General features: G+C 38.3%; 2 protein-coding genes across 6 annotated transcripts in view; one reads left to right on the forward strand and one right to left on the reverse strand.

The window, feature by feature from the left end:
* Positions 1 to 6,967, forward strand: part of USP8 (ubiquitin specific peptidase 8) — a 110,334-nt gene extending 103,367 nt beyond the window's left edge. For 3 of the 4 annotated variants that reach the window (XM_077127867.1, XM_077127871.1, XM_077127870.1), the window contains exons 15-20: positions 1,696 to 1,908; positions 2,365 to 2,575; positions 3,668 to 3,904; positions 4,837 to 4,979; positions 5,174 to 5,306; positions 5,465 to 6,363. In XM_077127867.1, coding sequence (XP_076983982.1) covers positions 1,696 to 1,908; positions 2,365 to 2,575; positions 3,668 to 3,904; positions 4,837 to 4,979; positions 5,174 to 5,306; positions 5,465 to 5,650 — 1,123 coding nt within the window. In that variant the 3' untranslated portion in view covers positions 5,651 to 6,363. Of the gene's footprint in view, positions 1 to 1,695; positions 1,909 to 2,364; positions 2,576 to 3,667; positions 3,905 to 4,836; positions 4,980 to 5,173; positions 5,307 to 5,464; positions 6,364 to 6,518 lie in introns of those variants that run through there. The other variant, XM_077127868.1, reaches the window with a different exon arrangement.
* A 170-nt stretch (positions 6,968 to 7,137) lies between these two features.
* Positions 7,138 to 27,877, reverse strand: part of TRPM7 (transient receptor potential cation channel subfamily M member 7) — a 258,369-nt gene continuing 237,629 nt past the window's right edge. The window contains exon 41 of one of the 2 annotated variants that reach the window (XR_013162391.1): positions 7,138 to 7,548. Coding sequence is in view for 1 of the 2 variants with exons in the window: in XM_077127865.1 (XP_076983980.1) it covers positions 7,535 to 7,548 (14 nt within the window). In the remaining variant the exon portion in view is untranslated. The remainder of the gene's footprint in view (positions 7,549 to 27,877) is intronic. The other variant, XM_077127865.1, reaches the window with a different exon arrangement.

Genomic DNA, 27,877 nt, shown 5'->3' on the forward strand with positions numbered 1-27,877 from the left:
TACTCTCAGGTTTTTCCCCAGCCCATAATGTCGGAACAAAGTTACCATATAGTATTAAAATAACAAGCATTGTAGTGTATCAGCCCCTAATCCTTGTTCTGTTCTTTTTTCTTTCATTGCACTTCTGCTATTCTATTTGCAAAGAATGATCAATACATTCATTTACATTTCCCCAAGCAATATTTTGTTCACATGTATTCCAGTTTCATTCCCCATCCCTTTAAAAAATAATGTTGTTTTTTAAAATAGTTGAATGCATAATCAAATGGTGGCATATCCATGCAATGAATTTTTTTGGAGGGGTCTTTATTTAATCAGGGTGACATAAAGTAGAAGAGTTAACATGATTTTAAAAAGACAGTTTTTTTTTTAAAGTGAGGAGGCCTTATCTAAAACAGGAAGAAGATGGTCATCATACATATCAGTAAGTATATTGGTCTGATAAGACATAGAATCTTTGTCATCTAGGCAGATTACCCCATCCCTTTTTAAATCTTCTAATGGTCCTGGTTTATGACTTAGAATTATATCATCTTCAAGTTTACCTATCACTTCTAATGTTTACTTAGGAGTGGGGGAAGGAGATAAAAAGCATAGATAAATGGGTTTGTTTTTTCATTCATAATACACACTCTCAATTGCTAAAGAATTCCAATGAAGCTTTTTAGCCCCTTTGGTAAAACACATCCTGGGAAAGTACCTGCTGTTTTTTCTCCCTGAGAACTTACCCCGCCAGGTATGAAATTATTTGGTGTAGCTTTTTTAGAATTCTTTAAATCTAGCTACAGATTGTGAGATTTAATTCCTTCTTGAGTCATCGTTTTTATTAACCGTTAATTTGACAGTATTTTAAAGACTATCTCATTCGTAGTTCATACATTTTTATATGTATTGGACAGAGAAAGTGCCTGAGTACATGTACTTAAGCATGTGTAAAGAAAAGCTGATTGAAATTTAGTGTGTTCTCAGTATTCCCTTTCAGGGGGAAGGAATGGTTGGGACAAATAATAAAAGAAAAATACCTTTCAGTTAAGTCCTTTATGCCATGACACTTTTAGAATGTATAAATAAACTAAATATCTTAAGGCATTCTGTCCAGTGCTGTCCAGAAGATCTTTCTGTGCTGATGGAAATGTTCTCAATCCATGCTATCCATATGGTATATGGCTATTTTGAAATGTAGCTGGTACAATTGAAATACTGAGTTTTAAATTTTAGTTTAAATTCAGATAGCTAATGGCTAACATGTTTGTCAGCACAGCTCTATTATCTAGGTAACAGTACCCGATTAGCCCCTTCCTCCTTTGATATCTATTCCATAGGAATACATAGTTTTTATACCTTGCTTTTATCCTGGTTAAGTTCAAACATTTGGTAGTGGTAAATTTGCTGAGACCAGTTAGGAGATTTTGAAAGAGTCTTATAGAATTCTCAGTTCATGAGAAACCAGAGTCCATTTCAGGGGGGTCTGTAAGAACCATGGCCCCACATAAGAGCTTAGAAGTATTTGTTCCTTTGGAGGCTCAGAATACGATCAATGTTACGTGTATACTCACTAGATATTCCCCTTTGAGATCCAGTATCTTGTGAGTTATTAACTGTACAGGTGCTAAAGTGGATTGTCCATTTGTAGTCTGAACCTTAATTTCAGATGCTCTGCATTTTAAGACATAGTGTACATTTTTTCCTCCTCAGGCCAATGTGCTACCCTAAAGCCGAAATCTCAAGGCTTTCTGCTTCTCAGATTCGGAATCTCAATCCTGTTTTTGGAGGATCTGGACCAGCTCTCACCGGACTTCGTAATTTAGGAAATACTTGTTATATGAACTCAGTATTGCAGTGCCTTTGCAATGCTCCACATTTGGCTGATTATTTCAACCGAAACTGTTATCAGGATGATATTAACAGGTAAAGAAATGTCATACTATTGCAACAATATTTAAAGGATTATCTAACCATACTAACTTAACCACCCAGCTCTAGAGATATCATATTAGGAAAGGAGGAAATATCTTTACTCTTAAGAAAAATGGAGAGAAAAGTCTTCTGTGATTACTAAAAGAAAGATGGGAAAGGAGCAATGCAAGAAGGCAAAGCCTCAGTTATAAATTATAACCTATTAACAATTAGAAGGAGACAGTGCAAGGCCGGCAGCTAGAAGAGGAGGTTGGAGGGGTGTCATATCAAAGTATGGTTCAGATGATGGCCATTTTGTAATAAAACTGCGAATAAATAAGTCTTTTAGAATAGAGTTAATTTTGATATCAAGAACCCACTGTACCTTTAACTTTTGGGGGGAGGGGTAACTTACTTTTTATAAATTTCCTTTATTGCTTTTTTTTGTTACTAATTTTATTTACAAAGGTCAAATTTATTGGGGCATAAAGGAGAAGTGGCAGAAGAATTTGGTATAATCATGAAAGCCCTCTGGACAGGACAGTACAGGTATATCAGTCCGAAAGACTTTAAAATCACCATTGGGAAGATCAATGACCAGTTTGCAGGATATAGCCAGCAAGATTCACAAGAACTGCTTCTGTTCCTTATGGATGGTCTCCATGAAGATCTAAATAAAGTAAGACGTTTGGCTTATCTAAGTGCCGAAGGCTCTTTAGGGTTCCTCAATATCACTGTAATCTTTTTTAATAACAATATAAAATTATAGTGATTGTTCAGTGCTAATTTATTCAAATCTAGTGACTTTGTACTGAGACATGAATTTAAAACAAATGTATTTCCTAGGAATAATATTTGAAAAGAAGTATATGTAGTTTGTAGTTACTTACTAAAATGTAGCAGGTTTAATTACCTTATTGCTGAGAAATTTGCCAAGTGTTAACATAGTCATTGGAGATTTTCTGTTTGTGACCTAATATGTATGTAAAAATAAAATTATAAACACATGACTTTTTTATTTTTTGCATGGGCAGGCACTGGGAATCAAACCCAGGTCTTCAGCACGGCAGGCGAGAACTCTGCCTGTTGAGCCATCGTGGCCTGCCCTAAACACATGACTTTTTAAAAACAAATCATGAGTTATAAACATCCTGGACATCTTTATTATTATATATTGTATTAAATCTTTATTCTTACACTGATTTTCTAAACTTATAATTATTCCACATAGCCAAATGATGTATGTGAAGAGTTGTTACTGAGGCATGTATCTACATAAATGACACTCTCCATCTGTATACTACAGCTTCTTTTTAGCACTAAGTGGTTATTTCTCAGATACGTTTGGGAATACCATTTTATTACTGAACATGTGTGAGTGTGTTTATCTGAGTGTGCAAAAGCATAGCTCTATCTGTGAGGCAAGAACAAAGATATTACATCTGTCTAGATGTTTAGGGCTAAACACCTAGTTATATGTGAGATGTCTTCTGTTTTCAAACTGGACTTTTCAACTTTTTAAATAAAGATTTATAGAGAAATCTCAACAAGTCATACTTTTAGGATAAAGTGGTAGGACCTGTGTTGTTTTATCTTTTGGGGGGCTAGACTGTTTTCTCATAGCATTTAAATAAGATCAGAACTCCTTTATGAGAACTAGAATTGTTTCTAAAAATGCAAAGTATTTTTATTTAATTTCATTCTTTCAATTTCACATGTAAATGTTGTCTTTGAGATATTAATATGGACTTTAAATAATCTTATTTCCCAGGCTGATAATCGAAAGAGACATAGAGAAGAAAATAATGATCATCTTGATGACTTTAAAGCAGCAGAACATGCTTGGCAAAAACACAAGCAGCTCAACGAATCTATTATTGTTGCACTTTTTCAGGGTCAATTCAAATCCACAGTACAGTGCCTCACGTGTCACAAAAAGTCTAGGACATTTGAGGCCTTCATGTATTTGTCTCTACCACTAGCATCGACAAGTAAATGTACATTACAAGTAAGTTTAAGATGGAGAGAAAATTATTTGTTGGATAAAAATGCTATTATACTCATGTAGAAATGTACACTTTGTTCAACAATTTCTCTGTAAACATAGGTAAAACAACGTGTTAATTGTTTTAGTTAGACCTCTAGAGATTAGAAAGAATTTGATTTCTTTTCAGATATGTTTCTAATAAATATTCTTTAATGTTTTTTAAATTTTATTGAGATATATTCACTGATCACATAAACCATCCAAAGTATACAATCTTTTGTTCACAGATCATCACATAGTTGTGTATACATCCCCCTGATGAATTTTAGAACATTTTCATTACTCTGGAACAGAAATAAGAATAAACAATAAAACCCAGATCCTCCCATACCCCTTTTCTCCCTTGCTATTGCTGACCAATACTATTGGTATAGTAAATTTGTTACTGTTGATGAAAGACTATTAATATGTTTTTAAAAGTTTTTATTTTTAAGAAGTTTTATAAGTTCATTTGGTAAGTCGTGTGCTGAATTTTACATTGGCCTCCTTTTTACAAGAGCTTGTTTTACATGAAATGTCAGATAAGCATCCTGTTTCCCACACAGTAGCAACATAATTTGCATAGCTTGCTGATATGTTTAGTTTCAGCTTCTTCTTGATATCATTTCCTCCAGGAAGTCTTGCCTGATTCTTCAAGTCCAGATTCGAGGTCTTTCCCACATGCTCTCATGACACAGTACTTCTTCCCACTACCACAACACATAAAATGATCTGTTTTGTCTGTTCACTTGACTGTATTCCTCATGAGACCCTAAACTGTGTGACAGCAGGAGCTGTTCTGTTTTAGTTTTCTGTTGTATCAATAGAGCCTGGCAAAGTGGTTTTATTGAATAGGTGATATTAAGTTGAAGAAAGGAATTAATAACTATCTGCTACTTGTTCCCCACCCCCAGGATTGCCTTAGATTATTTTCCAAAGAAGAAAAACTGACAGATAACAACAGATTTTACTGCAGTCATTGCAGAACTCGACGGGATTCTCTAAAAAAGATAGAAATTTGGAAGTTACCACCTGTGCTTTTAGTACATCTGAAACGGTAAAAGGGACAAATATTTCTCACTGTTAAATTGAGATGAAAAAATTCTAATACACTGCTCTAATTCTGAGTCTTTGTGTTTGAAATGGATTTTATTGTTTTGGCTAAAAATCCTGATTGTTAATGAATACATAAAGGTTCATTCTTGTGTCTTTGGTCTGTCATTATAAATTCTCTAATATTTCTCTCTGCAGTTTTTCCTATGATGGAAGGTGGAAGCAAAAATTACAGACCTCTGTGGACTTCCCATTAGAAAATCTTGACTTGTCGCAGTATGTTATTGGTCCAAAGAACAATTTGAAAAAGTACAACTTATTTTCTGTTTCAGTAAGTATCTCATTGGACTAAGTACTTTTTTCAAAGCAAACTATAAAATCAAGAGTTTTAAGTGGTTTCTTACCCTTAATAGAGTCAGAACAGCATAAAACTTTGAAATTATTGAATAAAAATTTAGTTTATATTGATTTTCTATCTGTTTGATACAGAATCACTACGGTGGGCTAGATGGAGGTCACTACACTGCCTATTGTAAAAATGCAGCAAGACAGCGGTGGTTTAAGTTTGATGATCACGAAGTTTCTGATATCTCCGTTTCTTCTGTGAAATCATCAGCTGCTTATATCCTCTTTTATACTTCATTGGGACCACGAGCAACTGATGCAGCCACATAAGGAGAAGTAGGTAGTAAGCTTGTTGTCTTTGAAGAGGTATAGCAGCACAGCTCTTGAATTGCTTATAGATTGGATAAAATGGATAGTGATAACTGGCCATTTAGAGGAATTCCAGGAAAGTGGGAGCTGTGTTACAGCATATATTTTAGATCAGTATTCTTATCAAAATCTGACTAATAACATCTCACAAGTATTGCAGTAAGACTCTCTTACAGGTACCATTTATTTCAAAAGAATTTTTTTAGTCGCTCCAAAGTCAAAATAATTACCTAGTTAAACATCATTATTCTACTGATCTAAAAACCACTGTATCCTTTATTCTCCTTTTCACTATTATGACCTTTTCACATTTTTAATCCTAGCTTGACTGACTCTGAGTACTCTAGAATGATGTAAAGCGGATAGGAATGTATGTGTATATATTTATTGCACACTTGCACATCAATTCAATGTATATAGATAGAATAATATGTGGTCCTTTTGTGAAGCTTAGAACTCAGAGGATTGCTTTTCCTTTGCCTATTCTGAGTAACTGCCATGCTTTCTTAGGGAAATGACAGGGCAAAGCTATTTTTCTGTTGGCTTTGGGCTGTTTTTGTGCACTAAATCTTTATTTTAAAAAAATAAAAATGGAAATTTTTCTTTAATTTTTTAAATGAGAATTTCATTTACACCTACTTTAAAATCTTAATGATAAAAACAATTTAAAACCCTGTAAGTGTTCTGTCTTTAATGCTACATTGTTTTTTAATGCTTACATTAAACGTTATATTTAATGTTACACTAAAGCCGTAGGTTTTATACACATACACATATTACATTGCTGCACTGGACTTAAAATTTAGTTTATTTTATCCTATTGCATCAGGACTCAATTCCATTCTTCTTGCAAGTTGACACTGGAACTGGAACTGAATGTGGCACTTAGGAGTCTCAGAGTTGGAAGATCAAGTAAGATATAACAACTTAGCACTCAGACTCATTCTTTCAGGAGTAGTGGAATCCTTAGTAACAAAGTGGTGTATTAAATTGGATAAAGGAGCTTAGAATTTATGACATACCTCAGGGAATTCTGTTCCTATAGATGAAGTCAATAAAAAACACTCCATATGAAAATAAGATTCTAATAGTGCTTCTGAAAGACATCACCATTAATGGACTCTCAAAGAAAAAAAAAAGGATGGGTTTTGAATTGTACAGTTGACAACTTCTCTATTCTGTTATTGGTCTAAGAGTCTTGTAGCTCCTTGGCTAAACTATTTTCTGGATTAAATATTTTCAAATCATATTACTGAGCTCAGAGAGTCATTTGAGAAAAAATTGTTTTAGTTTAACTCCATGAACAATTATTTATATATATATATATAAATATAATATAATATATATAAACATATATAAATACATAATCATGAGATTTTATGAAATAAATCCACCCTAATATAAACATTGGATTTTGAAACCTGAACCCAGTGCATAATTTGCAGTACTTTGAAAGCTCCCTTCCATTAGTATTGCATTATTTTCACTCGAAGTTTGTCAGTGGGCCAGGAACAGTTTTTCTGGTAAGACCTACCCTGTTATAAAAGGCTGCATAATATATTAAAAAGACTTAAAAATGTTAGTGAGGCAAGAGTTTAATGACAAAGCAAAACTTAATTGCCAATTTCTGATTGCCTGTTCTGAAATTTTCAGGAAACATTATTTTCGTAGCACTTGCATTTTTGTATAGGTATAGAAAAGGGCTGGTAGCTATAGAATAGGAGATATGCTGTCGGAGTTTGAACTGAAGTATCTGGAATCTCACTGACTCGAGTATCATCAAAGCTATACCAGGCCTGGGGAACTGAGTTCTTGCAGAAAGCAGTGTAGTGGCCACCATCCAGATCACCAAAGTGGTTCTATGGGAAGAAGGAACATAAAGCTTAGTATTCACATGCAAATGCTCTAACTACTGGAACAAAAAAGGTAGGCCAAGACATACATTTATAGTTGTGCCCAGAAATACTTTTATAATTGTGCCTTATACTAAATTAAAAGGAAAGTATAGTTTTGTTAATCTAACTCATAGGCTGGCTACTATGTTTTTCATTTCATTGCAATTGCTTATATTATGCCCACTGTCTATTTTACAGAATCTGAATGAACTAAGACAGTATTTGGGAGCATGCTAACTAATATTTATCAGTTAATACTTACTGAGTACCTATTGAACACAGATATACTAAGCATTAAAGGAAATTTTTAAAAAGTTAATAATCTTATCTAAATGAACTTATAGTCTAATTCTGAGGTCAGGCAAAGATACAGAAAGACATTTAACATTGGTAAAAGACAGGCAACTGCATTTTGCTACAACACAATTTGGTCTAAGAGTCTTGTAGCTCCTTGGCTAAACTATTTTCTGGATTAAATGTTCTGCAACAACAGTCCCCTCAGTTACCCTGTGTCCATAAAAGAACTTATCCAATTCTCCCCTTTATACGTCTTTCATAAACCAGTAAAGGATTATATGAAACAAAGGTATTGGAGAACCTCACTTCCAGGGAAGCAGAATGGCACAGAGCATGGGTTAACAAACCATGGCCCACAGGCCAAATTCAGCCCACCACTTGTTTTTGTATGGTCTGTGAGTTAAGAATCATTTTAATATTTTTATAAGGTTTAAAAAAAAACACAAAATAAATTTTGACCTATAAATTCAAATTTCAATGTCCATAATAATTTAACTGAGAAGGCACACTTACTCATTTATATTTTTTCATTGGTGACCTTCACTACAGTGACAGAGTTAAATAGTTGCACCAAGACCATACGGTCTGCAAAGCCTAAAACATTTACTATTTGGTCTTTTGCAGAATAAATTTGCCAACCCCTGGTACAGAAGGAGGAAAATGGATATGTATAGTCAATTTTTTTAACTCAGTTAATACACAGTGACCTTAGGGAGATTATTTAACCTCTCTTAGCTTTAATTCCCCATTTATTAAAAATGGGATAATAAGGAGATCTTCCACGGAAGATGGTGGAGTAGGGAACTACAATATATACTCCTCCAAAATCAGGTAGTTGACAGAAACTGAGACAATGGTTCTGGAGTGCTGGAGACCAGTGGAGCACTGTACAACACACTATACATCATCCAGGAAAGAGCGGGGTGGGGAGACTAAAAAGTGATGGCAAAAAAGCCATAGGTGGACAGTGCTATGACAATGGCTAGTACCCATTCCCCACTCTTGAGGCACGCTGGCTACTGCAGATGGAGAGGGACACGGAGGCCTTCCTCTGTAGGAACAGGAAAAGGCACAGCCCGTGCCAAGCATGGCTTCTGATCAGCAAGTTTGGAATGCTGGGTCTTGGCTTTGAATTGCAGTTCCGGCTGCCCCAGACAGGGTCCATCCTGGGCATTGTTTCAACACTGTCCCCATCAATGGTGGAGTCTGTGCAGGCTGAAAAAACACACTCCCTCCTTAGGGTTGCAGGGAAGAGTTTCCTGAAGAGCATCATCTGATGGGCTGTCAGGGAGCTGACAAAAAGGCTTTCTGGTAGCTTTCCAAACCTTCTCCCCAGGCTCCACTGGAACTGATCTGCACCCCATTTCTATACCTCCAGCCCTGTTCTGGTCAATTAAACATGCACAGTTCTAAAGATCTAGCATAAGTTAAAAGTGTCAAAGCAGAGCCTTACTCAAAACCAATCAGCAATAAAACCTTAGGCAAGAGAGAGAAACTGACAATCAGAGTAAACTCATCAAGATAATCAGATGCCTAGGCCATCGTAGTACAAGCCATCCTAAGAAACAGGAAGCTATGGCCCAAAAGAACAAATTAAAAAGTCAGTGAAGACAGAATTTGGAACAATGAATCAAAGATGTTCAAACAAATTGCCTAAATCAATTCAAGGAGATAAAATATGGCTAAAGAGATAAAAGATTTTAAGACATTGGAATTCCTGGGATCTAGGTGTTGCCTTCAGAGGAAGGACCAATGTCCACATCCCTTGGGACCTATGCAGGCAGCTTCCATGGCTCTGGGACTACTCAGGATGTATTCTTGGAGACCCTGACTGGAAAAGCTAAGAAAATGAGACACAGAGAACTGAAGACCAGACGACCAGAGCAAAGAACCTAATGCGTCCCTCTCCAAATGGAGGCCCGAAGCCCCTTAGGAGTGCACAGACAGGGAAATGGGGGCTAGGAAGTAAGCCAAGCCATGTTCCTTGAACCCACCATACCCACGTGTGCCACCCAACCCCCATGACACATGACCCCACATCCAACACACCCAAGCATAGCCCACCCCTGCAACCTGCTGCTCCTTGTGCCCCATGCACCCAAACCCCACTCCCGGCATCCCAAGCCACCAACCCCCACCCCAGGACCTAAGTATCCTTGCCCCGGCTCTGCCCCCAGTACATGTGCACATGCTTGCCCCACTCCTCCCCAACCCTGCAGGCATTTTACCATGTATCCATACCACACACACCTCCACCCCAAATGCACACACCTGCGCTCCACCTAACCCCACCCTTCCACCCAGGTGCATATCTGCACCCCCAACCCTTCCACAACTGCACACACATTCCAGGCCTCCCCCACCTCTCCGATGATCTGAATATGTATGCTGAAACCCCTCCATGCATTGCGCACCTGTGCCCCATCCTTGTGCATCCACTTCCTGGGTTCCTCCCTCCTCCCCCCACACAGGTGCTCATGTGTACACCAGCACCTGTACACCTGTGCCAGGCTTGTCCCCCACCCCACCCCATATCCATGCCCACTCACCCCACTCCAATACCCTCATCCCCTGTACAGGCACACACCCATCTTCCTGTTTATGCCCCAACCTCCACGCCCTGATACCCAAAACCTCGATCTCCATGTGCACAACCACACCCTGTCCACACACCTGTCAGCACACAGCCACACAGCCACCCTGACCCACCTCCTGCCTCACCCTGCCTCCGTGTCCCCCATGCCATGCCCTGCCCAAGCCCAAGGCCTGCTCAAGCTAAAACCTGCCTCCACAGGTCCCCTGCTCCACATCTTGCCATATGCCCATCATGCACGCACCAAACTTTAGACTACTGAAGGAAATCAACTTCCAAACTAACCCCATCAAGATAATTTCATGCCTTGAAGGCAAGAGAAAATCACAAAGCATATGCTGATGCAGACAGTTATAACCCAGCCTAATGACCAAATTAAAATGTGGGGGAGATGCAGGCTTTGGAACAACTAATCAAAGATGTTCAGACAACTCTACTAAATAAATTGAACGGGTTGGCTGATGACATAAAGGAAATCAAGAAGACACTACAAAAGCATAAAGAAAAATTTGAAAGAAATAGAAAAAAATAGACATCACAGAGATTGAAGATGCTGTACACTGAAGCAAAAATATACTAGAAACACACAACAGCAAATTTGAAGAGACAGAAGAAAGAATAAGCAAACGAGAGGACAGGACAATTGATTGTGAATGCACAAAAGAACAAATAGCAAAAAAAAAAAAAAAAAAGATGGAAGTTTTTGAATTGGATCTCAGGAAGTGATGAATAAAACGAAGTGTACAAATATAAGAATCATTAGTGTCCCAGAAGGAGAAAAGAAGAGTAAAGGGCTAGGAAGATGAGGAGATAAAGGGGGAAACTTCCCAATCCACATAAAAAACATACATATTGCCAGAGGACCCAGGTTTCAATTCCCAGTGCCTGCCCATATTAAAAAAATAAAAATAATAAAAATCAAAGAAGCACAATGAACCCCAAATAGAATAAATCCAGATATGCCTACTCCAAGACTCATACTCATCATCTGTCAAATGTAGAAGAGAAGGAGAAAATCCCGTAAGTGGCAAGAGAAAAAGCGATCTCCATACAACAAGGGAAACAACATAAGACTGAGCTGGTAGTATTCAACAGGCACGTGAAGGTGAGAGGCAGTGGCATGATATTTTTAAGATCCTTAAGGAAAAAGACTTCCAACCAAGAATTCTGTACCCAAATTATCCTTCAAAACCGAGGAAGACATTAAAACTTTCATAGACAAACAAATGCTGTGATAATTTGTTAACAAGAGACCAACCCTACAAGAAATACCAAAGGGAGTTTTGTTGGTTGAAAAAAAAAAAAGTCAGGAGAGGGGGGTCTGGAGGAGGGCACAAAATTGAGGAGTACCAGTAAGGGTAATTTAAAGGATAAAAAGAGAAAGGAAGGAAAAGAATATATAGGTCTGGCAAATAAAATCTAAAGGATAAGATGGTAGATTAAAGAAATGCCTTTACAGTAATAACTTTGAACGTTAATGGACTAAACTCACCAATTAAAAGATGCAGATTGGCAGAATGGATTAAAAGTATGATCCATCTATATGCTGCTTACAAGAGACTCATCTTATACCCAAGGATACAAACAGATTGAAAGTGAAAGGATGGAGATAACTGTGACATGCAAGCTGTAACCAAAAGAAAGCAGGACAAACTATACTAATACCAGACAAAATAGACTTTAAATGTAAAGACATTATAAGAGACAAGGAAGGATACTACATATTAATAAAAGGGACAATTCACCAAGAAGAAATAACAATCATAAATGTTTATGTTCTGAATCAAGGTATGGGATGAACATAGGCAAAACTGAAGGAAGTGACAGATGTTTCAACAACAATAGTAGGAGACTTCATTAAAGCAGCCTCCTCTATAGATAGAATAGCCAAGCAGAGGATCAACAAGGAAGTAGAGAACTTAAACAATTTGATAAATGAATTAGACCTAACAGACATATATAGATTGTTAAACCACAAAACACCAGGCTATACATTCTTCTGTAGTGCTCATGGAATGTTTCCCAGGATAGAACATATGCTGTGGCATAAAACAGGTCTTTAAAGATGGCTTCATAGGGGAATTTTATCAAACATTCCAAAAAGAACTAACACAAATCCTGCTCAAATTTTTCCAAAAAAAAACTGAGGAAACAGGAACACTACCTAACTCATTTATGAAGCTAACTTCACTCTAATATCAAAACTGGATAAAGACACTATAAGAAAGGAAAACTAAAGGCCAATCTCCCTAATGAATATAGATGCAAAAATTCTCAACAACATACTAGAAAATCAAATCCAACGATATTAAAAGAATTATACACTATGAATTATACACTAGTATAAAGTGGGATTTATACCAGGAATGCAAGGGTGGTTCAACACAAGAGAATCAATTAACATAATGAAGTATATTAACAAATCAAAAGGGAAAGATCACATGATTATTATGATTGATGGTGAAAAAGCATTTGAAAAAATTCAGCATCCTTTCCTAATAAAAATATTTCAAAAAGTAGGAATTGAAGGAAACTTCCTCTGTATCAAAAAGGGCATACATGAAAAACCCACAACCAGCATCATACTCAGTGGTGAGAGACTGAAAGCTTTCCCTCTAAGCTGGGAATGAGACAAGGATGCCATCTGTCAGCACTATTATTCAACATTCTACTAAAAGTTCTAGCTAAAGTAATCAGGCAGGAAAAAGAAAGAAAACTCTTCCAAATTGGAAAGGAAGAAGTAACACTTTCATTATTTGCAGATGACATGATACTCTACTTGGAAAATCCTGGGAAATCTACAACAAAACTACTTAAGGGTAATAAAATTCAGCAATGTGGTGGGGATAGATTAATGTATAAAAATCAAGTAATGTTTTATACACAAGCAATGACCTATGTGTCAATGCTTAATGAGTCAACTGAGGAAAAAATAGCAACTAAAAGAATCAAGTATCTAGGAATAAACTTAACTTGGGATATAAAAGACCTGTACACAGAAAACTATATAACATTGTTGAAAGAAATCAATGAAGAACTAAATAGGTGGGAAGACAATCCCTACTCATGGACAACAAGGTTAAATGTAGTTAAGATGTGAGTGCTACCCAAATTGATCTACAGATTCAACACAATAACAATCAAAATTCCAACAACCTACTTTGAAGACTTGGAAAAGCTAGTTATCAAATTCATGTGGAAGGGAAAGAGACCTTGAATAGCTAAAAGCATCCTACAAAAGAATAATAAAGTGGGAGTATTAACGCTTCCTGATTTCAAAGCTTATTATAAATCCACAGTGGTCAAAACAGCATAGTACTGGTACAAAGACAGAATTGACCAATGGAATCAAATCGGGAGTGTGGAAATAGATAACAAAATCTATGGTCAACTGATCTTTGACAAGGCCCCCAAATCCACTGAACTGGGACAAGATAATTTTTTCATTAAAAGGGCACAGGAGATCTGGAGATCAATACCCAAAAGAATGAAAGAGGACCCTTACCTTACACCCTATACAAGAATTAACTCAAAAAGGATCAAAGACCTATAAAGGAAATGCAGACCAATACTACAGTGAGATGCCACCTCACAACTTAAGAACAGCTGCTTATATTATACCAACAGGAAACTACAAGTGTTGGAGAGAATGTGGAGAAATTGGGATAGTTATGCACTGCTGGTGGGAATGTATAATGATACAGTTGCTATGGAGGACAGTCTGGCAGTTCCTTAGAAAAGTAAACACCAAGTTGCCCTATGACCCAGAAGACCACTACTTGGTATATACCCACAAACAGACACTTACACACCAATGTTCACAGCTGCATTATTCCCTCTAAGATTAGGAACAAGACCAGGATGCCCACTGTCACAACATTTATTCAACATTATGCTAGAACTGCTAGCCAGAGCAATTAGGCAAAAGAAAGAAAGGCATTCACATTGGAAAGAAAGGAGTAAAACTTTCACTATTTGTAGATGATATGATCCCATATTTACAAGATCCTGAAAAATCTATGACAAAGGTACTGGAGCTTATAAATGAGTTTGATTATTTCCATGGAGATGTAACCCACCCGGTTGCAGGTGGTAACTTGATTAGATGGTTTTCATGGAGATGTGTCTCTACCCATTCAAGGTGGGGTTGCTTATTGGAGCCCTTTAAGAGGGAACCATTTTGGAAAAAGCTTTAGAGCTACCAGAACTCACAAAGCCAACAGAACAGACAGAGCCCCAGGGAAGCCATTGAACAAGCCTTGAGAGAAAGCTAGGAGAAGTTGTCATGTTTCTTTCCAGCTGAGAAAGAAACCCCAAACATCATATCTGAGAAAGTTATTCTCAGATAAACAAAAACTAAGGGATTGCATCACCTATAGGTCTTGCCCTACAAGCAATTGTAAAGGGAATTTTCAGACTGAAATGAAAGGACACTAGACAGTGGTTCAAAGCAGGATAAAGAAGTAAAGATCTGTGATAAAGGTAACTATTAGGTAATTATAAATGCCATTATTATGGTATTGTGTGGTATGTAACTCCACTTCTTACTTCCTACAGGTGCCAAATGCAAATGCATAAAAAGTAATGATAAATCTAGGTTTATGGACATAAAATGTACAAAGATATAAGTGATAACTAATAAAAAGAAATGATGGGAGGAGACTATAGAAAAGTATATGTGCATGCTATTCAAGTTAAGTTTGTATCAAACCAAATATAATTGTTACATATTTAGGGTGTAAACATTTTAACCCGATAGTAACCACAAAGAAAACATGAAAAATATACCCAAGATAGAAATGAGAAGGCACTCAATATAATGGAGCACAAGAAAGCAAATAAATATAAAGTAGGGAGGGACAGAAAAGATATTAGACTTACAATGGCTAACTTGCAAAATGACAGAAGAAAGACCTGTTTCATGAGCAGTGACCTTAAATGTAAGTAGATTAAACTCTCCAGTCAAAAGGCTGAGATTGGAAGAATGGATAGAAACATGACCCAACTATATGCTGTCTTTAAGAGACTTACCTTGAAATCAAAGATACAAGTAAGCTGACAGAGAAAGGACAGGAAAAAATATACCATGCAAGTAGTAACCAAGAGTTCTGGGGTACTCATAGTAATATCAGATAAAATAGACCTTAAATCAAAAACAGTCATGAGGGACAAAGATGGTCATTACACACTGAAAAAGTGAACAGTTCAACAGGAAGGTTATATAACAATTATATATTTATAACAATTATAAATACATATGTACACCTAACAGCATAGCCCTAAAATGTATGAAGCAAAAGGTCCATTGGTGGTTCCAAGGTAGAATGCTTGCCTTCCATGCAGAAGCCCTCGCAGAAAAATTTTTTTTGTATTATACTAAAATATATGAAGCAAATACTGACAGATTTAAAGGGAGAAAGTGACGGTTATATGTTAATAGTAGGAGATTTTAACACATCACTCTCAGTAAGGATAGAACGTCTAGTTAGGAGATCAATAAGGAAGTACAGGACTTGAATGTAACACTAAAATTACTAGACCTCACAGATATATATAGAACACTGCACTCAATGAAAATGGGATACACATTCTTCTCAAATGCACACAGATCATTCTCCAGGATAGAACCAAATGTTGGGCCACAAAACAAGCCTCAATAAATTTAGAAATATTAAAATTGTACAATGTATGTTCTCCAACTACAACAGATTGAAGCTAGAAATCATTAAGAGGGAGAAAAGGAAAATTCACTATGTGGAAATTAAACAACATACTCTTATACAACCAATGGATTAAGGAGGTGCTCAGATGTGTAATTAGGGAATAACTTGACAAAAATGAAAATGAAACTACAACTATCAAAACTCATGAGATGCAGTAAAGGCAGTACTAAGAAAGAAATTTATAGCTCTAAATGCTTATATAACAAAAGAAGAGAGGGCAGTGCAATGATGGCTCAGTGGCAGAATTCTTACCTGCCATGCTGGAGACCTGGGTTCAATTCCCAGAGACCACTCATGCAAAAAATAAAAACAGCTCTCAAATCAGACACTTAAATTCAAAACTGGAAGAACTAGAAAAAGCGCAAACTAACCCAAAACAAGCAGAAGGAGGGAATTAAAGATTAGAGTGGAGATAAATGAAACAGAAAACAAGAACAAAAAAAACCAATAGAATCAACAAAACAAAATTCTGGTTCTTTGAAAGATCAACAAAACTGATAAACCTTAGGCTAGCTGGACAAAAAGAGGATACAAATAATTAGAAATGAAAAAGAAAATACTAATTCTAACCTCGCAGAAATAAAAAGGATTGTAAGTGAGAGCTATGAATAACTGTATGCCAATAATTTAGATAAATAGATGAAATGGAAAAATACTTAGGAACACACTATCTACATGATTTAAGAAGAAACAGAAGAGACTTCCAGGCCAAGATGGAGGCTTAGCAATGTGCGCGTTTTAGTTTGTCCTCCAGAACAACTACTAAATAACCAAAAACAGTACAAAACAGCTCCTGGGGCCACATCAGTGATCAGACACACAGCATACACAGTCTGGACCAGCTGGACCGACTGCAAGCCCCCCCAGAACCATGAGTTCCCCAAGCTGATGTGGCCGGCGCCCCTCCCCCATAGGCTGCTTCCCAGAGGGGAAAGGAAAGAGACTTTACCAGCAGCAGGGGCTGAGCCCAACCAAACTGTGGGCTGTTGTGGAATTAATTAACAAATTCTGACAACTTAAAATAGGCCCCCAGCTCAGGTGAACCTGGTCAAAGCAGAGGTCGCTGATTTTTGCCCCGGCGCCAAGGGGGCAGAGCTGATGGAAAAAGGAAACAGGTTTTTGTGGCTGTGTTTCTACAAAGGCTTGACTGCCTTTGGATACAGCTGCAGGGCTTCTCAGGCTGCAACTGCTCCAGGCATAGGCAAAAACAAGCTCGTTTGAGGGCTTCTCCGGAGCCTGTGCCTTCCCCAGGGGAAGGGTGAAGCCCAACTCAGGTGGAATCCCTCCCTCAAGGAATTCAGACGCCAGGGCTTGGTAATTTGAAGCCATTAAAACCAACCTACAACTTCTTCTCTGTCTCCACCACTTCCCCAGCAGGGAGAGTCTGACAAAGTTAAAGGTGCCACATCATTTTATGCTGGTGGGACCTGCAGGCAGACAGGCACCACATACTGGGCAGGATAAGAAAAACAGAGCCCAGAGACTTCATAGGAAAGTCTTTCAACCTGCTGGGTCTCACCCTCAGGGAAAATCGATGCAGGTGACTCTTTCCTCCTGATAGGAGGCCAGTTTGGCCTGGGAAAATCAGGCTGGGGTTTATAATACCTAAGTAGACCCTCCTAAGGGGTGGGGGTGGGGGTGGGGGGGCGGAAAGGCACCATAGAAGCAGGGCAAGAAAACAAGAACTGAAAAACAAAACTGTTAAACAAAACCTGTTAAACAAAACCTAAGCTAGAGGCCCAGAGAAAGCTGAACTGAATGTCAAAGAACAGATAGACAAAAAATTCATCCAGCAAGAAAACCCTAGGTAAAAGAAGTGAAAGCAATCTCCAGAATAAACTAGGTAATTAAATGCCTAGACGCCAGCAAAAAATAACAAATCACACTAAGAAAATTGAAGATATGGCCCAGTGAAAGGAACAAATCAACAATTCAAATGATATACAGGAGCTGAAACAATTAATTCAGAATATAAGAACAGACATGGAAAACTTCATCAAAAACCAAATCAATGAATTGAGGGAGGATTTAAAGAAGGCATGGAATGAACAAAAACAAGAAATCTGAAGTCTGAAAAATCAAATCACAGAACTTATGAGAATGGAAGGCACAGTAGATGAGATGAAAAAAACAATGGAAACCTACAATGGTACAGAGGCAGAACATAGAATTAATGAACTGGAGGACGGAACATCTGAAATCCAACAAGAAAATATAGGGAAAAAAATGGAAAAATATGAGCACAGACTCAGGGAACTGAATGACAGTATGAACCACACAAATATACATGTTGTGGTTGTCCCAGAAGGAGAAGAGAAGGGAAAAGGAGGAGAAAAACTAATGGAGGAAATTATCACTGAAAATTTCCCAACTCTTATGAAAGACTTAAAATTACAGATCCAAGAAGTGCAGCATACCCCAAAGAGAATAGATCCAAATAACGTACTCCAAGACATTTACCCTAATCAGAATGTCAGAGGTCAAAGAGAAAGAGAATCTTGAAAGCAGCAAGAGAAAAGCAATCCATCACATGCAAGGGAAGCCCAGTAAGACTATGCATAGATTTCTCAGCAGAAACCATGGAGGTGAGAAGACAGCAGGATAATATATTTAAATTATTAAAAGAGAAAAACTGCCAACCAAGAATTCTATACCCAGCAAAATCATCCTTCAAAAATGAGGGAGAAATGAAAACATTTTCAGACAAAAAATCACTGAGAGAATTTGTGACCAAGAGACCAGCTCTGCAAGAAATACTAAAGGGAGCACTAGAGACAGATATGAAAAGACAGAAGAGAGAGGTGTGGAGAAGAGTGTAGAAAGCAAGACTATGAGTAAAGGTAAAAAGAAGGAAAATTAGACATGACATATAAAATCCAAAAGGCAAAATGGTAGAAGAAAGTACTACCCATGCAGTAATAACACTAAATATTAAATAACACTAAATAAACACTCCCTAATCAAAAGACATGGACTGGCAGAATGGATTAAAAAAACAGGACCCATCTATATGCTCTCTCTACTCAAAGGACATCAGGGCAAGGACACAAACGGACATTTGCACACCAATGTTTATAGCAGCATTATTTACAGTTACCAAGAGATGGAAACAGCCAAAAAGTCCATCAACAGACGGGTGGCTAAACAAACTGTGGCATACACATAAGATGGAATATTATGCAGCTCTAAGACAGAATAAAGTTATCAAGTATGTAACAACATGGATGGACCTTAAGGACATTATGCTGAGTGTGATTAGCCAGAAACAAAAGGACAAAAAACTGTATGGTCTCATTGATATGAACTGACATTAGTGAATGAACTTGGAATATTTTGTTGGTAACAGAGACCATCAGGAAATAGAAATAGGGTAAGATGTTGGGTAATTGGAGCTGAAGGGATACAGATTGTGCAACAGGACTGAATATAAAAACTCAGAAATGGACAGCACAATATTACCTAACTGTAATACAATTATGTTAAAACACTAAATGAAGCTGAATGTGAGAATGATAGAGGGAGGAGGACTGGGGACATAAATGAAATCAGAAAGAAAGATAGATGATAAAGATTGAGATGGTATAATCTAGGAATGCCTAGAGTGCATAATGATAGTGACTACATGTAGAAATTTAAAAAATGTTTTTCATGAGGAAGAACAAAGGAATGTCATTACTGCAGGGTGCTGAAAATAGATGGTAATTAATATTTTAAAGTGTCATCTTATGTGTGAGACTAAAGCAAAAAATGTTTGTTACAAAATTTATATTTTGACTAGTGCATTTCCTAATATAACTTATGTAGATAGTTGGTTGAACACCATAAGTACATGGAATCTCAGGTAGGACATGAGATTTTCCTGGTTTGTCCAGAGGGATGCCCTGATGAATCCCAGAGTGATTTGATCAGTGAGTGGAAAATTATCTGCAAAGCCCCCTTCAGGGAATGGTGAGAACGGGGGAAAATTCAACCCCTCCCCCCCAAGTTGAATTCTTGATATTCTCACAAGCAGTGTGGACAACCAAAGCTATAGGCTGAGCCCCCAGTCTTGGAGTTTGTTCATATGAAACTTAACCCCACAAGGATAAGTCAAGCTTACTTAAAATTAGGCCTAAGAGTCAACACCCCCAAGAGAGCCTCTTTTGTTGCTCAGATGTGGCCTCTCTCTCCAGCCAACACAACAGGCAAACTCACCACCCTCCCCCTGTCTACATGGGACCTGACTTCCAGGGGTGTGAACCTTCCTGGGAACGTAGGACAGAAATCCTAGAATGAGCTGAGACTGAGCATCAAGGGATTGAGAAAAACCCTAGAATGAGCTGAGACCCAGCATCAAGGGATTTAGAAAACCTCGACCAAAAGGGGCAAGAGTGAAATGAGACAAAGTGTCAATGGCTGAGAGATTCCAAACAGAGTTGAGAGGTTATCCTGGAGGTTATTCTTATGCATTAAGTAGATATCACCTTGTTATCCAAGATGTAATGGAGAGGTTGGAGGGAACTGCCTGAAAATGTAGAGCTGTGTTCCAGTAGCCATGTTTCTTGATGATGACTGTATAATGATATAGCTTTCACAGTGTGACTGTGTGATTGTGAAAACCTTGTGTCTGATGCTCCTTTTAGCTACCTTGTCAACAGACGAGTAGAACATATGGAATAAAAATAAATAATAGGGGGAACAAATGTTAAATTTAGTTTGAAATGCTAGTGATCAATGAAAGGAAGGGGTAAGGGGTATGGTTTGTATAATTTTTTTTCTGTTTTCATTTTATTTTTCTGTTGTCTTTTTATTTCTTTTTCTGAATTGATGCAAGTGTTCTAAGAAATGATCATGATGATGAATATGCAACTAAGTGATGATATTGTGAATTACTGATTATATATGTAGAACAGAATGATCATATGTTAAGAATATTTGTGTTTCTTTCTTGTAAGATTTTTTTAATTTAAAAATTAATTTTAAAAAAGAAGAATAAGAAACAGAAGATCTCAACAAGGAATCAGTTATAAAAACCTTCCTCCAAAATATTTGGAAATCACTCATCGGATAAAGGTTTGATACCCTGTATACATAAAGAAATCATACAACTCAGCAACAAAAGAACAAACAATCCAATTATAAAATGCTCTAAAGAAATGAATAGGCATTTTACTGAAGAGCAAATACAGATGGCTAAAAAGCACATGAAGAGATGCTCATTTTCATTAGCTGTAAGAGAAATGCTGATCAAGACTACAATGAGATACCACCTCACACCTATAAGAATGGCTGCTATTAAACAAACAGGAATCTACAAATCCTGGAAAGGATGTGGAGAAATTGGGACACTTATGCACTGCTGGTGAATGGTACAGCTGCTATAGAAGACTGTTTGGCAGTTCCTTAGCAAACTAAATATTAAGTTGCCCTGTAACCCAGCAATACCATCACTGAATATATACCCAGAAGAGCTAAAAGCAGTGACACAGACAGACATTTTGCACACTGATGTTCATAGCCGCTCTATTCACAATTGCCAAAAGATGGAAACAATCCAAGTGCCCATCAACAGACAAGTGGATTAAAATGTGGTATATACATACAATGGCATATTATGCAGCAGTAAGAAGAAATAATGTCCTGAAGCACATGACAAGATGGATAACCCCTGAGGACATAATGCTGAGTGAAATAAGTCAGACACAAAAGGATAGATACTGTATGATTCCACTTTTATGTCCATGGTAAAGGTAAAATCAGAGGCTTATCTATAGAACATAGAGGACATACAGATACACGGATGTATTAGGGTTCTCTAGACAAACAGAATCAACAGGGAACACTTGCAAATATAAAATTTATAAAAGTGTCTCACGTGACTGCAGGAATGCAGAGTCCAAATCCACAGGGCAGGCTGCAAAGCCGACGACTCCAATGGAAGGTCTGGATGAACTCCGCAGGAGAGGCTCACCAGCGAAGCAGGAATGGGGCCTGTTTCCTCTGAGTCCTCCTTAAAAGGCTTCCCGTGATTAGATTTAGCATCACTAATTGTAGAAGACACACCCCTTTGGCTGATTACAAATGGAATCAGCTGTGGATGCAGCTGACGTGATCATGACCTAATCCTATGAAATGTCCTCATTGCAACAGACAGGCCAGTACTTGCCCAGCTACCACAACTTGGCCAAGTTGACATACGTCCCTAACCATGACAACGGATGTTAGAGATGGGTGAATGGTTAGCTAATGAGGTTGAACTCAAACGTAAGGGAATAGATAGAAGTGAGGGTGGTTCATTGGTGGGGTCTCTAAGTAATATTGCCATATTGAAAGTAAACATGATTGAAATGGATTGTATAGACCTGTGTCCCACTGATTAACACTAGAAATATAAATAAGTTTTTGCAAGAAGTACTTCAAAGGTATGATTCGTGTCCAAAAGTGCTTTAAGTTCACAGTACAGGAGGAAAACTGCTATTGCATGCTATGGGCTATGTTTAACAGGAAAACAGCAGCAATACCACAGCAACAGCAGGGGTTAATAAGGGGGGAAGGGACAAGAGTTAAGGGGAGGTTTTGATTTCCTATTTGGTGAAAATAAATTAGTTTTTAAAAAGAATGAACAAGGGGTACTAGTTCAGTGGTAGAATTCTTGCCTGCCATGTGGGAGACCCGGGTTCGATTCCCAGCCCATGCACTTCCACCAAAAAACAAGCAAACAAGCAAAACAATTCAACAAATGGTGCTGCAATAACGGGATACTCACATGGAAAAATAATGAAATGTGATCCTGTCATACAGCATACCAAATAAATAAATAAATAAAAATAAAAGAATGAACAAAGAAAAAACAAAGAATACAATAGATTCTTTAAATATTAAGAAAAATGTGAGCAACTTTATGCTGGTGAATTTGAAAGATAAAAAAATGGACCATTTTCTAGAAAAAATATGATTTAAAAAGCCATGTAAAGGTAAAACAATAAAGCTTAAAGAATAAAACATAGGTGAATGTCTTCATCTTTGGGTACAGGAAAATTGCTTAGATAAAACGCATGCAAAAAAAGTAAATCATAAATGAAAAATTTTGCTAAAGTAGACTACATTAAAATTAGGAGCTTTGATTCATTAAAAGGCACCATAAAGACAGTGAAAAACAAGCTACAAACTGAGAGTAAGACAATTAAAATATTCTTTCAGAAACACAAATATCTAGGATTTATAACTACAAGTCAATAAGAGAAAGGCAGGCAGCATAATAGGAAAATGAGCGAAAGACTTTGATAGGCATTTAACAAAAGAAGATATCCAAATGTCAACAAAAATATGGAAAAGTGCTCAACTTACTTTGTTTTCAAAGAAATGCTAATTTAAAACATGGTATCATAGTACTATGTAACCAACCAGAATGGCTTAACAAAACAAAACAAACAAAAAAGAAACAAATATATACTCAGGGTTGGAGCAAAGATTCAGAGTGAAACTTTCATTCACTAATGAAGACAGTGTAAATTGGTAATAATAATCTTGGAAAACTATTGGGCCATATTTACTAAAGCCAAACATATGTATATCCATGAATCAGCAGGACGATTCACAGGTATAGTCTCAAAAGAATTCTGTACATATGTACTAGAACATTAGTAATGACGCTATTCCTAATACCCAAAGGCTGGTAACTTCCCAAATGCCCATCAAAAGTAGAATAAGTAAATTGTGGTATTTTCACATAATAGAATACTATACTGAATGAGAATCAGTGTACTACAGCATATGCAGCAACAAGGATGAAGACTGCATAATTTTGAGTAGAAGTGAGACAGAAGTCTACATTACATTTCTACAAATTACAAAAACAGGCAAATCTATTCCGTTAGAAGTCAGTGGTTTCCCACACTAAAAGGGTGCACACAAGATAGTGGGGTGCTGGTAGAATTCTGCTTGAAATGAATTCTGACTACATGGACGTGTTCCCTTTTTGAAAATTTATGGTGTGGAACACTCATGGTTTGTACATTTTGTGTATGAGTTACTTCAATAAAAAGTTTATTTAAAAAAAATGAAGAAATAGAAATTCCAAATAGTTCTATAATGATTAAAGCAAACTGAATCAGAGTTCTGGGAAGATGGCAGAAGAGGATAAGTCAAGTTCACCCCTGCTCCAAGAAAAACTAGAGAAGTGATGGGAAGGTGACTGGGATGGTGACTCCAGGGTGTAGGTGACCTGGAAAGATCTACACCACATAGGGAAGCCATGGTTGCAAATGCTGAAGAATTAAGATGCAGAGAACCAGAGACCATCCAGCTAATGCAAACACCTAGCATGCCCATTTCCAAACCAAGGCCATGAGCCCTTAGGAGTGCACGGATAGGGAGATGGGGACTAGGAAGTAAGCCAAGCCGTGATCCTTGAACATGCTACCCCCCTGCGCACCGCCCCTGCCCTGCAACCAGCAACTCCCCTACATTCCACACACCTGAACCCCATCACCTGCCCCCCTACCACGCTCCAAGTGCTCCCGCCCTGCCTCTCAACCCCATGCGTGTCTCCACCCTGCGTGCAAACACACACCTGACCCAGCCCGACCCACCTCTCCTGCAAGCTCAGTCTCACCCCGCTCCCCCCCGGAAACCCGTGCACCTGTGCCCAGCCACTGGACCCCACCTCCCCTTCCCTGCCCCCCAGAGGCGGTTGCCTGTACATCCAGGCCATGGCCGCTCACCTTCATACCCGGGCTGCCCCCCCCAGCCCATATAGTCATGCAGCCCCGACCTGACACCCCCTGAGCTCTGTGCATGTGTACATCAGTATAAGGACCTCCCAGATATGCATACATGCATGCACACACCCAAGCCACACACCCCAGTTCTGGTCAAGGGCTTACCTGCACATGCGGACCACACCTGCTCCCCAGCCCAAGCAGGCACAACCTCAGCTGGCTGTCCCTGATCCCTACGCATGCGCACACCAGGGTTCTGCCCCCTACACATACGTATACCATGGTCCTGCCCCACAGACCCACCCATGATCACAGCCACATACTCCCCATCAGGTGCCCACACATCCACACACCAACCTCTTGACCCCTGCATCCCAACCCCCTGCACTGCACACATGCACATCCTTGCCCCACCTCCAGCACAAGTGCCCTGCTCCCACACCTGGCAGGTGCTCACATAGGCATCTGTGCTACATGGCCCCACTACACACACATGCCACCCTGTTTCAAACCCTCCCCCACAAAAGCACACCTGCACCAGGGCCCCACTCACCTGACATCTCCTGCACCTGCCCCATGTCCTGTAACCCCTGCAACCTGTGCCCCGCCCCTACATATTCGTGCCTCCACATCCTGGGCTCCCTGAGCCCCTTCACCTATGCAAGGACATACCTCTGCCCTGCCCTCCCTGTGTCCTGCCCTCTGTGACACCTACCCCACACCCTGATACCAGTGCCACCACATTCCATGCACCCACCCACATCTGCCTGCTCATCAACCCCCGTGCATCCTCTCAGTGCCCCCATGTGCCACCCGCTGTGCCCTAACTCTGTTTCCTCTACACTGCCCCCTGCTTCTGCAATCCAAGGCCTGTCTGAGCTGCACCCCGCCTCCATGAGCTTCACACCATAACTCCACAACCTCACGCCCCACACCACACACTTACAGGCACCAGCATAGCATCTCGAACCCCTGCCTATACCTGTGCTGCAACCCATCACTGCACTGTTGTCCCCCATAATCTGCTTCACATCCATCCCGCAAATACAAAGCTTTAGCCTACTGAAGGAAATCAACTTCCAAAGTAACCCTATCAAGATACTTACATGTCTTGAGGACAACAGAAGATCACTAAGCATATCATGATGCAGACAGATATAGCCCAGCCTAAGGACCAAATTAAAACACCAGAGTAGACACAGACTTTGGAACAACTAATCAAGGATGCTCATATAAGTATACTAAATAAAATCAATGGGATGGCTAATGACATAAAGGAGATCAAAAAGACACTAGAAACTGTAATACAATTATGTTAAAACACTGAATGAAGCTGCATGTGAGAATGATAGAGGGAGGAGGGCTGGGGACATAAATGAAATCAGAAGGAAAGACAGATGTTAAAGACTGAGATGGTATAATCTAGGAATGCCTAGAGTGTATAATAATAGTGAAATGTACAAGGTACAATTTAAAAAATGTTTTTGCATGAGGAAGAACAAAGGAATGTCATTATTGCAGGGTGCTGAAAATAGATGGTAATTAATATTTTAAAATGTCACCTTATGTATGAGACTAAAGCAAAAAATGTTTATTTGTTACAAAATTTATATTTTGACTACTGCATTTCCTAATATAATTTATGTAGATAGTTTGATTGAATGCCATAAGTACTTGGAATCTCAGGTAGGACATGAGATTTTGTTGGTTTGTCCAGAGTGATGCCGTGATGAATCCCAGAGTGATTCGATCAGTGAGTGGAAAAGTATGTGCAAAGCCCCCTCCGGGGAATGGTGAGAATGGGGAGAAATTCAACTTCCCCAAGTTGAATTCTTGATATTCTCACAAGCAGTGTGGACAACCAAAGCTATAGGCTGAGCCCCCAGTCTTGGGGGTTGTTCATATGAAACTTAACCCCACAAAGGATAGGTCAAGTCTACTTAAAATTTAGGCCTAAGAGTCACCCCAAAGAGAGCCTCTTTTGTTGCTCAGATGTGGCCTCTCTCTCCAGCCAACACAACGAGCAGTCTCACCACCCTCCCCCTCTCTACGTGGGACATGACTCCCAGGGGTGTGGACCTTCCTGGCAACGTGGGACAGAGATCTTGGAATGAGCTGAGACTCAGCATCAAGGGATTGAGAAAAACCCTAGAATGAGCTGAGACTTAGCATCAAGGGATTTAGAAAACCTCGACCAAAAGGGGCAAGAGTGAAATGAGACAAAGTGTCAATGGCTGAGAGATTCCAAACAGAGTTGAAAGGTTATCCTGGAGGTTATCCTTATGCATTAAGTAGATATCACCTTGTTATCCAAGATGTAATGGAGAGGTTGGAGGGAACTGCCTGAAAATGTAGAGCTGTGTTTCAGTAGCCATGTTTCTTAATGATGATTGTATAATGATATAGCTTTCACAGTGTGACTGTGTGATTGTGAAAACCTTGTGTCTGATGCTCCTTTTAGCTACCTTGTCAACAGATGAGTAGAACATATGGGATAAAAATAAATAATAGGGGGAACAAATGTTAAAATAAATTTAGTTTGAAATGCTAGTCATCAATGAAAGGGAAGGGTAAGGGGTATTGTAGGTATAATCTTTTTTTTTTCTTTCCTGTGTTCATTTTATTTCTTTTTCTATTGTCTTTTTATTTCTTTTTCTGAATTAATGCAAATGTTCTAAGAAATGATGAATATGCAACTAAGTGATGATATTGTGAATTACTGATTATGTATGTTGATGTTTTATTTGGTTTCTTTATTTTTAATTAATAAATAATTTTTTAAAAAAAGACACTAGAAGAGCAGAAGGAGGAATCTGAAAGAATAAATAGAAAAATAGCAGATATCACAAAGATTAAAGATGCAGGAGATCAAATAAACCATATACTAGATGGGAGACCTGGTTCAATTCCAGGTCCATGCATTTCCCAAAAAACAAACAAACAAGCAAAACAAACAAAAATTCAACAAATGGTGCTGTAAT

Source organism: Tamandua tetradactyla, chromosome 14 (genome assembly GCF_023851605.1).
Source record: "Tamandua tetradactyla isolate mTamTet1 chromosome 14, mTamTet1.pri, whole genome shotgun sequence".
Lineage (NCBI taxonomy): Eukaryota > Metazoa > Chordata > Mammalia > Pilosa > Myrmecophagidae > Tamandua > Tamandua tetradactyla.